Below are 14,984 nucleotides of genomic sequence, written 5' to 3' on the forward strand. Positions count from 1 at the left end.
AATTGGCCTCTGTGGTCATATGAGTGTAAATCGGGCGAAAGATATATATGGAAGCTATATCTAAATCTGAACCAATTTCAATCAAATTTGGCACACATGACTATACTACTAATTGCACTCCTTGTCCAAAATTTCAACCAAATTGGGCCAAAACTCTGGCTTCTGGGGCCATATAAGTCCATATCGGGCGAAAGATATATATGGAAGCTATATCTAAATCTGAACCGATTTCAATCAAATTTGGCACATATGACTATACTACTAATTGTACTCCCAGTGCAAAATTTCAACTAAATTGGGCCAAAACTCTGGCTTCTGGGGCCATAAAAGTGCATATCGGGCGAAAGATATATATGGAAGCTATATCTAAATCTGAACCGATTTCAATCAAATTTGGCACACATGACTATACTACTAATTGTACTCCTTGTGCAAAATTTCAACCAAATTGGGCCAAAACTCTGGCTTCTGGGGCCATATAAGTCCATATCGGGCGAAAGATATATATGGAAGCTATATCTAAATCTGAACCAATTTCAATCAAATTTGGCACACATGACAATACTACTAATTGTACTCCTTGTGCAAAATTTCAACCAAATTGGGCCAAAACTCTGGCTTCTGGGGCCATATAAGTCCATATCGGGCGAAAGATATATATGGAAGCTATATCTAAACCTGAACCGATTTCAATCAAATTTGGCACACATGACTATACTACTAATTGTACTCCTTGTGCAAAATTTCAACCCAATTAGGCCAAAACTCTGGCTTCTGAGGCCATATAAGTCCATATCGGGCGAAAGATATATACGGAAGCTATATCTAAATCTGAACCGATTTCAATAAAATTTGGCGCACTTGACTATACTGCTAATTGTACTCCTAGTGCAAAGTTTCAACCAAATTGGGCCAAAACTCTGGCTTCTGGGGTAATATAAGTGCATATCGGGGGAAAGATATATATGAGAGCTATATTTAAATCTGTACCGATTTCTTCCAAAATCAATAGGGTTCTATTCTGGCCCAAAAAAGGAACACGTGCCAAATTTGAAGGCGATTGGACTTATATTGCGACCTAGACTTTGATCACAAAAATGTGTTCACAGACAGACGGACGGACAGACAGACAGAAGGACATGGTTATATCGACTCAGGGACCCACCCTGAGCATTATTGCCAAAGACACCATGTGTCTATCTCGTCTCCTTCTGGGTGTTGCAAACATATGCACTAACTTATAATACCCTGTTCCACAGTGTGGCGCAGGGTATACAAATTGTGAATTTTTGAAAATATTTGAGGTCAAACATTTCCGACAAGCGTTAGAATCCATTAAAAATTATAAAAAATTATAAAAATTATTTATTTGACAAAATATCACAGAATTTTTTAATTTACATCCAAAACATTGAATTCAGATCACACCTAACGAAGTGATGCAAATTCAGTGCAACGGCTGTTGAAATGGAGGACTTCCGTTCTATGACAAGCCCATGTCAATTTTGCACCACTTCCGGATGCAAAAAGAACATTTTCATTACTTTTTTGGCGACGCTTTTTTGCTGGGTCCATGTTAAATTCATCACTTCTGGACCAATTTTGTACAACTTCCGAATCCAAAAAGAACATACTCACTACTTTTTGGCAAACGCTTTGTTTGCAATGTACTTCATTCCTCCCATAAAATAGTTTACCTTGTTTCTGTGTATATAACTAAGTTATTAATACTGTCCGTTTTACGATTGAAGCAATTTCAATTACTTAAAATCAAATCAATAAATTTCGTGATTGAAACCAAAAAAAAAAAAAACTTTTGTGTACTATGATATTATTTCCTAATTTAGAGTCAAATTTCATATTTTTTTTTCTAGTCCTGCTTTTTCTATTTCTCAAATAATTTCTCCGCTTTCTTTTTGTTTTATTCACATGTAATTCAAGTAATTCAAACAGATTTCTCCTAAATTTCCATTTAATTTCAGTTTAAATTTTGACATTGAGATCTAGAGGATAACACATAATGCTAGAAATTATGACAATGTATAATTCAGCTGCTGCCAACGTCAAAACTTTACTATGTCATTTGTTCATGCGTTTACGCTCTAATTTCATGTCACGTTCCATAGCAAAGCCGACCAGGCTATCACAAATACAAATGTCACTATACGCCAAACATTGTTGCTTGTTGTCGGGCTCCCAAACTCAGTAGCAAAAATAAATTCTGAATTTATTCCAAATACCGGCCATTCAGTCATTCGGTCTAACATTTTTATTTGGCCATAATTCAGAAGCGCTTCTCTCTAACATTAGCTAGACATGAGTCATTTGTAAAGGTCGCTTGTCACGTTTCATTTCTACTGTCATCAGATAGCTAGCTAGCGAGCTAGCTGTAGCTTCTAACTTTGTTGATTGTGTTTGCGTTGTTTGTGATTTTGGAAGGAATCCCTTTGGCAAAGCAACTTATCAGCAGTTGTATCAATAATCACTAATCACCGGTTTTCTAATAATCAACTCATCGCTGGGGTCTTTTCTGAATAAAATATGGGTCAAATATGTCATGGAGTGTTGCTGGAGCGTAAAGTTTTGAATTTCTTTTAGCAAGTTCTGGGGTTAGTGCTCCATGGGGTAGTGCAAAATCAAAACAAACCTTCCTTAGTTAATGAATTATTCATAAGCTTCTGAAAGGGGTGAGCGGTGATGATGATGATGAAGATTGGGTGGAGAGAGGCCGGAGGATCTTTGGAAAGATTTGCTTTTGTTTTCAATTCAATCGAGCGCTTAATATTGGTGATTGTCTAGGGATTATGACTTGTCTTCGATGGTTGTCACATCGATTAATTTTATTAAAAACTTCTCATTTTTATTTTGTGTTTATACATTTTTTTTTTTTTGACTATGAAAACAAACAAAAAACAAAACAGAACATTTCTTCGATTTCTTTATACAGATCCTCAGTTTTGAAACAATAGAATAAGGGAAAATTATGCAAATTGCCTTATCTGATTATATTTGCAAAAACTGTGAATTATTTCGCTATATGCTGCCGATGGCTTTCGATCTGACACAGTAACCCATAAACGAATGATTATTCAATCATCATCAGGTTTAGAAGCTAACATAAAATAACTTTTTATTGATGAAGGTGTTTAGCTTATGACTTAATATTGTAAAATTCTAGAAATGATATGCAATGTTCCTGGTGTTAACATTGAATACTTGATTATATGAGTAATTGCCGAGCAATTTGATCTATTGACAAATTATTTAATTTTGTTCACATTTCAATTGATTTGCAGATGGGTTGGGGGCATATAATTTGACTTTAGTTGTCAAAATTATTTTATAGATACATTAATAATAATATACATATATTTTAGTAGATCTTTATATTATAAAAAAAAGCGTAAAGAAAATATAAGTTATACACGCAAAAAAATAATTCTTTCCTCCCAAACGAAATTTTAGACAAACAAAGTTCGTTTCTCATTTGCTTTTCGCTGTAAGGAAGTTTATCTCTTTGTGATAAACGTTTATTCTTTTCCTGGTTGTAACAACAGTTTCATAAAGACTAACTCAAAAAAAAAAAACAAGTAAGTAAAGTCTAAAGTCGGGCGGGACCGACTATATTATACCCTTCACCACTATGTAGACCAAAAATTTGTGTTACCATTTCAAATCATTCAAATTTGTTGGGAGTTATTATGAAGGCTTTTATTAGAAATATTTATATAATTTATATTCAATATGGAGAAAAATTTTTTGTACTTCTATAAAATCTCTAGAATTAAAATTTAAATCGGCTGACACCCTGGGATGAAACACAATGTTATTTACAAAATATGGGAAATATAAAGCTAGAGCAATTTTAATGCAATTGTACGAAATAATATTTACGATTTATCGAGCGAGAAATACGTATTCGAGATAAAGGAAAATTTAAGTAATATTTAAAATTTTTGCTACAGTGGCTCTTTCACAAGGATATTGGTTAAATCTCGGCATTATATGAGGTAAATTGTGGGTTGTGATATATTATTCGGCCTAGTTTATTTAAAACTCGACCGTTTTGTGGAAAGTGTGGTATTACAGTGTGAAATATGACTACGAAATCTGAACCAATTAGATCAAAAAGCATATTAAATATATTCTCTGTGGAAACTATCGAGTCAACTGAAGGAAACTCCCATTGAAAATGAGTCCAAAATATGAAATATTCTACTCAACTCTGGCGTATATATACAAAATTTGAAGCAAATCAGGCTTCAACTCTGGCTTTTGTGCAAATCAAACAAATTTGGCACAGTTAACCATACTATTAAACGCACTCCTTTTGGAAAATTTGAAGCAAATCAGGGTAAAATTCTGGCTTTAGAGGGCATATAAGTGCAAATCGGACCAAAGGTATATATGGGAGCTGCATCTAAATCTGAACCGATTTCAACCAAATTTGGCACAGTTAACCATATTATAAAACGTACACTTTGTGCAAATTTTGAATCAAATCAGGGCAAAATTCTGGTTTTTGAAGCTATATAAGTGCAAATCGGACGAAAGATATATATGGGAGCTATATCTAAATCTGAACCGATTTGAACCGAATTTGGCACAGTTAACAATATTATTAAACGTACTCATTGTGCTAAATTTGAAGCAAATCAGGGTAAAATTCTGGCTTTTGAGGCCATATAAGTCCAAATCGGACGAAAGGTATATATGGGAGCTATATCTAAATCTGAACCGATTTTAACCAAATTTGGCACAGTTAACAATATTTTTAAACGTACACATTGTGATAAATTATGGGAGCTATATCTAAATCTGAACCGATTTAGCTGATGTTTTGCAGGTTTTACGTTACCGACAAAACATTCAGATGCACAAAATTTGAAGAAGATCGGTTCATAAATACGTGAATTATGATCAAATCGGTGATAAATATATATGGCAGCTATATCTAAATCTGAACCGATTTTTTCCAAAATCAATAGCGATTGTCTTTGACCCGAAGAAGGACCCCATGCCAAAATTGAGGACGATCGGACTTAAATTGCGAGCTGTACTTTGTGCACAAAATTACATATACAGACAGACGGACGAACAGACAGACAGACAGACGCACATCGCTAAATCGACTCAGAATTTAATTCTAAGCCGATCGGTATACTAAAAGATGGGTCTATGACTATTATTTCTTGGCGTTACATACAAATGCACAAACTTATTATACCCTGTACCACAGTGGTGGTGAAGGGTATAAACAATATTTTCTGGCTAATTGCATTTTTCCTCACATCTTTCTCACTTCCACAAGGTTTTTTAGTTCTTAGCACCTTTTTCTTTAATACAAACAATGTAGAAGAAATTATTCAATAATATTTTTATACCCCCACCATAGGATGGGGGTATATTAACTTTGTCATTCCGTTTGTAACACATCGAAATATTGGTCTAAGACTCCATAAAGTATATATATTCTGGGTTGTGGTGAAATTCTGAGTCGATCTGAGCATGTCCGTCCGTACGTCCGTCTGTTGGAATCACACTAACTGCCGAACGAAACAAGCTATCGACTTGAAACTTGGCACAATTAGTTGTTATTGATGTAGGTCGGATGGTATTTCAAATGGGCCATATCGGTCCACTTTTACGTATAGCCCCCATATAAACGGACCCCCAAAATTTGGTTTACGATTGCTCTAACAGAAGCAAATTTCATCCGATTCGGCTGAAATTTGGTACATGGTATTGGTATATGTTCTCTAATAACCATGCAAAAATTGGTCCACATCGGTCCATAATTATATATAGCCCCCATATAAACCGATCCCCCGATTTGGCTTGCGGAGCCTCTAAGAAACGAAAATTTCATCCAATCCGGCTGAAATTTGGTACATGGTGTTGGTATATGTTCTCTAATGACCATGCAAAATTGGTCCATATCGGTCCATAATTATATATAGCCCCCATATAAATCGATTCCCAGATTTGTCCTCCGGAGCCTCTTGAAGGAGCAAAATTCATCCGATCCGGTTGAAATGTGCAACGTGGTGTTAGTATAAGGCCGCTAATATCCATGCCAAAATTGGTCCTTATCGGTCTATAGTTATATATAGCCGATCCCCAATCACACAAAAATTGGTCGATATCGGTTCATATTCATGGTTGCCACTCGAGCCAAAAATAATCTACCAAAATTTTAGTTTTATGGAAAACATTGTCAAAATGTTATTTCTATAGAAAATTTTGACAAAATTTTATTTCTATAGAAAATTTTGTCAAAATTTTATTTCTATAGAAAGTTTTGTCAAAATTTTATTTACAAATTTTACTTCTATAGAAAATGTTGTTAAAATTTTATTTCTATAGAAACTTTAAACTTAATTATATACGTATTTAATCGGCCTTGTTTAGTTTAATATATACTACGTACGGACAACCTTGTAATTTAGAAGACGGTATTAGGAAGTTTTAAGATACCTTGCCATCGGCATGTGTTACCGCAATCCAAGTAATTCGATTGTGGATGACAGTCTTTCGTAGAAGTTTATCCATGGTGGAGGGTACATAAGCTTCGGCCTGGCCGAACTTACGGCCGTATATACTTGTTTTTTTTTTTTTAATTTTACATTTCGCCTGGACGGAGAATCGAACCGCGGACCATGGAATTTGTAAGCCAACACACTATTCACTGAGCTATGTTGCTGTTATTGTCATCAATTATCCATATAAGTTATATTTATATAGCATAGCTTGCGGCGCCCACGAGCCGATTAAACAAACTTTATTTAAAAGAAACATACATTTAGTTGGGCACCATGGAGCAGTGGTAGCTACGTCCGCTTGCATGCCAAGGGTCGTGGATTCGATCCCTGCTTCGACCGAACACCAAAAAGTTTTTTTTACATATATTCCAGATATGTTCGGAAAATTCCGAAAAGACGTTCAACATTACATACTAACATAGAACCTGCACTAAAAAAGGTATAAAGATTTTACCTTTACACTATTGACTCTTGATATTGAATCTAAGCCAAAGAAGTGATGAATTGCACTAAAGAAGCAATTAGAACGCATTTCCCCATTAGGTTTTCAATTAAGTTTTAAATTTACAGTAAAATTACAAAAACTCATCGAATTTAAGGAGACTTCAATAAAGTTGAAGATTTTTTCCCTTGGTTTAAGGCAAATAGACCTCAGTTCAATTAAATTTTCCTTTATGTAAAAATACCTATTTTATGGTCGCATCTTAAATTTCTAAAGACAAAATTCCGTCATTGAAAAGTTTATGTACTAAAAAAACTCGCATTCGTTTAAGGACAAGAAATATTTTGGTCAACGCAATATCTTTTTCAAACAAAGAATATATTTTTCTGGATATCATAGAATTTTTGCAGATTTATTTATACTGGCAATTCATCCCAAAAAACTTCAGGATATATTTTAGCTTCCCTTTGAAAACAAAAAAAAAACTACTTTTAATGTAAAAATATAAAAATTTGAAAAAATTGTCTGGCTACTTTAATCACGATTGCCACATGAAACGAAACCGAAATATAATGTTTATAATATGTTTAACATCTTTCAGTTCGGACATATTAGATCCTAAAATTTCTTAATGTGAACAATGAAATCTAAATTGCATGATATTTATAATAAACAACATTTAATTAGCATTCGTATAAATGTCGCATTTGTTCCACTAAACAAATAAAAATATCGTTTTGAAATGTTTTCTTTTTGTGGGAATTTTTAGTATTTGCTATATATTTGCAAAAATATATTTTTTTTTCAACAATTTTATTGTATTAGGCACACATACACACAAATAAACAAACTTAACTAATAATTAAAAAGTATTTTGTCAAATTTAAATTTGAATTATTAAAACAAAAATACATTGTCGCGATATTTGGAGATAATTTCCAAAATTGTCAAATTAGTCATATTTATGATATTACTTGATGGTTTCATTTTAATCACTTCATAAATATGACCATTTGACGTGAATGGCACATAACAAAAATATTTATAATCTATTATAAGAAATATATTTTAGTTAAATTTCCTTTCACAAATAACTAAAATAGGAGTTCTTCAATAATTACTTATTTTATTTGGTTCTGACTTTCAAGGTAATGCACATTCTTTAGGCTTTTGACAAAAATCTGTGATTGACATTAATAATGGTTTACGATGTCAATTTATCTTTAAATTCCACCTCATAAATATAAATCAATAGTGAGTACAAATATCTTTGTCGAAATTGTAGGCACAAAACAAAAGACTTAAGAAACAAACTCAATTGACATTGGCTATTGGCTCAGTAATCACCAAGAATATTTGTTTCTCTACCTTTCATATTGTTTTTCTAAGCTTAATTAAACAAATGGGAATTAACAAATGGCCGATTTTGTCTTTTTGATTTATATATTGTTATTATTTTTATTTGATAATTTATACTAAAATATTAAAAAAAAAAACTACAATTGTGGAGGAACAAAAGTAGATCATAGCTCATTCTGTGACAGCTATATCTATGCGGAACATTTGGATGATGTTGTACAAAATAAAGTTTTAAATGAAAAAAAGAGAAATTAGGCTATGCATACATGTACAGGGTAGCTGATATATAGCAACCAACTTGAGGTTGGTATAATTTCTAAACCGCTCGTCTGTTAACTGGCAGACTTATTCCAGTGACACCTTTTTTATTTTTTACTACCTTACTAAAGCATTTTGATCTATAGCAGTCAAAAAAGGTATTCGTGATGGAATTCACATGATATTGCGATTGCTTTATATTTGGCTGAAAGAAAAAAATTTTGGGGTAAGGTCAACTTGACTTTAATAACTCAGAAAAATTAATGAAATTGTCTTTATATTTGTTGTCTTTTTGCATCTTGACTACAAAGCAAGTAATCGTTCAAAAATAGGACATGTTTCTCAACACTTTATTTTAAGGACGTTTTTTACTTGAAACATAGTATAATTTCTACTGGAAGTCGAGTCTGAATGAAAGGACTTTGATAGCATATGAAGAAAAAAAGCTGAAAAAGCGAAAAATTAAAATTTGCTTCCTAGAAGCAAGTACACAAAACCCACATTTAAAATTGTATTCTCCGCTTCTTTGGCTCGGAATCAATACCAAAATTGTTTAAGAAAAGACAAAATCTTTGGAACCGGGCATGCTTTTTTTTCAGTGTGGATATCGTTAGAGCCCTCCAGCATTTAAATGTGAATAAATCTTCTGTTTCTTGTAGCAATGATCTATGCCATGATACCGTCAGTGTTCTACCACGAAAAGAACGGTAACAACATTAGGAATGATCCGAAAAGTGAATACCAGATTGGATTGAAATCCACTTGCTCAAGAACTGAACATATATATCGCGATGCAAAACGTATTGAAAACAAGGTTGGACTAAAGCCATTAAAGTTCCAAAAAGTGCAAGCGGTAATCGGGTTTACTTGCCAAAGACGTCAGCTGAGAATTCACACATTCTATAACTATAACTCTAGCATCGTCGATAGAAATAGTGTGGGACGCCGTAATGCCCGTTATTTTCGAGAAAAGAAAATTTTTACGACAAAAATAACATTTTGCTCTTGAAACATGTTTGAGGCGATCCTATTTCTCTTCTGAGTGCATAAAGTCACATTCGTGCAGCCTGCGATTGCGTTGTCGGCATGGTTGCCTCAATTGGTAGAATTATAACAAATCTGATAGATTTTTTATTGTTTGGTAGATTGGTAGAATTCTTGGCGTTTTGGTAGATTTTGCAAAATTTTCCTCTCCAACTAAGAGGTACTTCAATTTTCTATAGAAATAAAATTTTGAAAAAATTTCCTTAAAAATTAAAATTTTGAGAAAAATATCTATAGAAATAAAATTTAAAAAAAAAATATAGATGTAAAATTTTGTATAGAAATATAATTTTGACAAAATTTTCTATAGAAATAAAATTTTACCAAAATTTTCTATAGACTTAGCATTTAGACAAAATTTTCTATAGAAATAAAATTTTGAGAAAATTTTCTATAGAAATAAAATGTTGACAAAATTCTCCATAGAAATAAAATTTTGATAAAATTTTCTATAGAAAAAAATTTGATAAAATTTTCTATAGATACAATTTTCACAGAAATAAAATTTTGACACAATTTTGTTTAGAAATATAATTTTGACAAAATTTCCCATAGAAATACAATTTTGACAAAATTCTCAATAGAAATAAAATTTTGACAAAATTTTCTATAGAAATAAAATTTTACCAAAATTTTCTATAGAAATAGCATTTTGAAAATATTTTCTATAGAAATAAAATTCTGACAAAATTTTCTATAGAAATAAAATATTGACAAAATTCTCTATAGAAATAAAATTTTGATAAAATTCTCTATAGAAATAAAATTTTGACAAAACTTCCTAAAGAAATAGCATTTTGACAAAATTTTCTATTGAAATAAAATTTTGACAAAATTTTCTATAGAAGTAAAGTTTTGACAAAATTCTCAATAGAAATAAAATTTTGACAAAATTCTCTATAGAAAAAAAATTTTGACAAAAGTTCCTAAACAAATATCATTTTGACAATAATTTCTACAGGAATAAAATTTTGACAAAATTTTCTATAGAAATAAAGTTTTGACAAAATTTTCCATAGAAATAAAATTTTGAAAAAATTTTAACAAAATTCTCTATAGAAATAAAATTTTGACAAAAGTTCCTAAAGAAATAGCATTTTGACAAAGTTTTCTATAGAAATAAAATTTTGACAAAATTTTCTATAGAAGTAAAATTTCAACAAAATTTTCTATAGAAATAGCATTTCGACAAAATTTTCTATAGAAATAACATTTTGACAAAATTTTCTATAGAAATAACATTTTGACAAAATTTTCTTTAGAAATAAAATTTTGACAAAATTCTCTATAGAAATAAAATTTTGAAAAAATTTTCCATAGAAATAAAATTTTGACAAAATTTTCTATAGAAATAACATTTTGACAAAATTTTCTTTAGAAATAAAATTTTGACAAAATTCTCTATAGAAATAAAATTTTGAAAAAATTTTCCATAGAAATAAAATTTTGACAAAATTTTCTATAGAAATAAAGTTTTGACAAAATTTTCCATAGACATAAAATTTTAACAAAATTCTCTATAGAAATAAAATTTTGACAAAATTTTCCATAGAAATAAAATTTTGATAAAATTTTCTATAGAAATAAAATTTTAACAAAATTCTCTATAGAAATAAAATTTTGACAAAATTTTCCACAGAAATAAAATTTTGACAAAATTTTCTATATAAATAAAATTTTGACAAAATTCTCAATAGAAATAAAATTTTGACAAAAGAAATAGCATTTTGACAAAATTTTCTACAGAAATAAAATTTTGACAAAATTTTCTATAGAAGTAAAATTTCAACAAAATTTCCATAGAGATAAAATTTTGACAAAATTTTCTATAGAAATAAAATTGTGACAAAATTTTCTATAAAAATAAAATGTTGGCAAAATTTTCTGTAGAAATACTTTCCTCTTTTAGTTAAATTACGTTTGTAGTTTAGTCAACACATGGTTTTAAACACAAAATTTTCTATAGGAATAAATTTGGCCAAATTTCTATAGAAATAAAATGTTGGTAGTTTTTTGGTAAAATTTTCTACAAATGTTGGTAGAGTATTTTCGGCACGAGTGAAAAATGAGCTTAGACTAAAGCAAAATGGGCAAGAGCTCACCACAGTATTCAAACTTTTGCACCCGGAAAGTGTCGATCATCTCAAGACGGTGTTCCGGAATGTTCCAAGATACCACACGTATGTTTCAAGAGCAAAATGTTAGTTTTTGATGATGAACATGGAACATTTTCGTCGCAAAAAAGTTATTTTCTCGGCAAATATATACATGGTTGTCGATGTCAGATACATAATTTTTGAGAACATAACATTTTTGCGACAAACATGTTACTATGCCCCGTCTAAAAATAACACTTTTTCTCGAAACATGTTTAGGACGATTTCTATTCCTTCTCTGAGTGCACAGAGCCACATTCGTGCAGCCCGCGATGACTTTGTCGACACTTAACTTTGTTGCATAACATATCAGCAACCCTGTATATTAGGGCTATAACATTTTAACAATTTTTGCGAACTTCAAAATTGGCATACTATAGTCCAATAGGACATTAAAAACTATGAAGAAATAGGTTTTTACTTTTTCGCTAGCGTCAAAAAAGTTCACCCACCAACAGCGATGAAGTTTAGAATATGAATATGAAAACAAAAAACAATTCTGTCAAACTTTATTTTAGTTTTAATGGAAATTTTAGCTTCTCCGACGCGTTTTCGAGTATAGCCACCTATTGTTAATAATTTGGCTTAATGATTCATTGCATTTCAATATGTCTTATAAGAAAAGTGTAATAGTGGTTCAAAAAATTCCAAAATCTGGGAGAAACAATTAATCACATTTCTTTTTTTGTATCGATTTAGAAAATGCGTTTGGTGGGTGAAGTTTTTTTTCTTAAAATGATGCAAGATAATGCTTTTCATTAATAAAACATCATGGCGCATCTCGTGGTACTATGCCAAACAAATTGGTTATAGCCCTACTGTATATACTTTATGGGTTTTGAGACCAATATAACGATGCGGTCTAAGATTCTCATATTGATGAAATTATTATTAGAATATAACCATTTTCATAAACTAAAATAAAGTTAAATTTCTTTTAATATTCCCAGTTTTTTTTTTTTTTTTTTTGGGAGTACCGAAAAAAACCTCTTCATGAGATATTGGAAACTTTATAGATATCGGAACAAAATTGGCGGCCATGGACAAGAAATATAACTTGAGCTTCTTTCAAATTTAAGAGAATCCTTAAATTTCTTCATAATCGACAGCGAATGGCGAACAAGAGAGAAAAACGGTAAAAATATCTAAATAAGAAAATTAACTAACATCAATTAACATGGGATCGACATATATGTTAATATGAATACCGCAATTGTACGAATTTGAAAGAAATGTTCATTAACATTGAACCAAAGATGTTTTTATTTAAACTAAATTTAATTGTAACTATGTATTCCAATATTTTATTACTATTAAATATTTCATTTCTTTATGTGTAATATCATACTTTGTTAATATTACCAAAATTTCTCCTATAATAGTTTCTTGTAAATATTTCCCTAAAAATTTCACAAATTTATAAATGCAGACTTCCCTAGTTAAGTTCAGTTCAGTTAACTTTTCAATCAAAGAAAAACAAAACTCACAAACAGAAAATTTCATAATATCCAATGTATCGACAGTGAAAAATAAAACCTTCAAAAGAGGCTTAAGTATTGCAGTCTATGAAAATTTCAATATCGCGTGAGAAACGCTTTGATTGTTATGACGCTCTATCGCTACAATGCTACAATTATGTAATGTAAAACATATAATAATAAAAAAAGAAAATATACAATAAAGAAAAACACACTTACCGCCCACACTGACATTAAACGCCAATAATTCGAATTCATGGTGATAAGAAGAAAAATGTAAATAACCAAAAATTTGCAATTTTCGAAAAAAAATCACACTATTTTTTATAGCACAAAATATTTTTGGTCGTGTTGTATTTTCTGTAATAGGGTTTCTTGACTTTAGATTTTTAGTTGTATATTTGTTTGGCTTTTTTAATTAAGGAAATTTGTTTGGTCGATTTTTTTTCTTGCTCCAGTAAAATTTGTTTCAAAGACTGGTGTGTTAAAACACTTCCGTTACAAAATTAATTGCACAAATATACGCATTTACACCACAAAAACCGTATCTAATAAACTCTCGCTCTCGGGGAGATACACACACACATAAACTCTCTTTAACAGTAAATGTTAATTTAAATTCAGTCTTTTTAACCGGCAATCCAAAATACAAATCAAAATCCAAGACTAAATGTCTTATTTTGTCTTCTTCTTCTTATCTTGTTGTTGTTGTTTTTTTTTGGGTGCACTTCAAAGTGTTATGCGATGGCAATCAAAATAGAGACTTGTTGCATTTCGTCTTCATGACATTGTCATTGTTTCTCATTAGTTAATGTTGCTCTCATTTAATAGTAGTAATTTGTTGTTGTTGTAGTTGTTTGCAATGTACTTTATTTTTTTGGAGCACACGTTTTTATTACGCAGTCAAGCGACCCCCCGTAAAAAACACTTCGTTGTTACAACAGCAACAAAAATCACACAAACAAAACGAACACTTTTGATGGCTTTTCATTTGCAACATCCACCCTATGGCAGTATAGTTTTGGTCCAACAATACCACATAAATGCATTCAGACCAATAAACCGAATACAAAAAAACACACACACACAATGTAAGACCCGTAAACTAAAAACAAACCAAATCTAATCCAATTTAAATGGGAAAATAAATATTGGAACTAACAACTGGGTTTTAATTTTATTCAGCTTCAGCTAACCAAACATTTGGCCAATTTTCAAAAAAAAAACACAAAACTAAGGCTGGGGGGTGGGAGATATCAAACGTCATTTAGCCAAGGCAGAATGCCATGAGAAATTTTTACAAAACATAAAAATCGTTATCTTCGTTACAGTTTATTTTGAATTTTTGTTGTCCGTTACGAAATTCGAATTTGAAATCGCGCACACGTCTGTTACTGTAGCTGGCTAAATCGCCACTAAATTCACCGAGTATTGAGAGTCTCGGTTTAAACTTGAAAACCACCGACAAACAAGAGGCAAACAAAACCCCAACACACGCCAATACGGCTAAGCAACCGATCGACAGACCATACGAACGACCCAACCAAAAGACACACAGTCAGAAGCGTTTGATGTGTGGCAGGCACCAGTGAGGAAAAACAAAAACAAATATCAAGCTGGAGCTCAAAAAAACTGAAGCTGCTGCCAGCTGCCGGTAGTTGTTTTGTATTGAGCTGTGGGCCGAAAACCTATTGGCGGCTGGCTG

The 14,984-nt window shown here is 31.2% G+C and overlaps 1 protein-coding gene across 1 annotated transcript in view; it reads right to left on the minus strand.

Moving 5' to 3' along the window:
* LOC142233356 (uncharacterized) overlaps positions 1 to 14,694 on the minus strand; it is a 104,522-nt gene extending 89,828 nt beyond the window's left edge. The window contains exon 1 of the mRNA XM_075304252.1: positions 13,499 to 14,694. Coding sequence (XP_075160367.1) covers positions 13,499 to 13,537 — 39 coding nt within the window. The 5' untranslated portion in view covers positions 13,538 to 14,694. The remainder of the gene's footprint in view (positions 1 to 13,498) is intronic.
* Between the last annotated feature and the right edge of the window lie 290 nt (positions 14,695 to 14,984).

This window comes from Haematobia irritans, chromosome 4, assembly GCF_050003625.1.
Source record: "Haematobia irritans isolate KBUSLIRL chromosome 4, ASM5000362v1, whole genome shotgun sequence".
Taxonomy (NCBI): Eukaryota; Metazoa; Arthropoda; class Insecta; order Diptera; family Muscidae; genus Haematobia; species Haematobia irritans.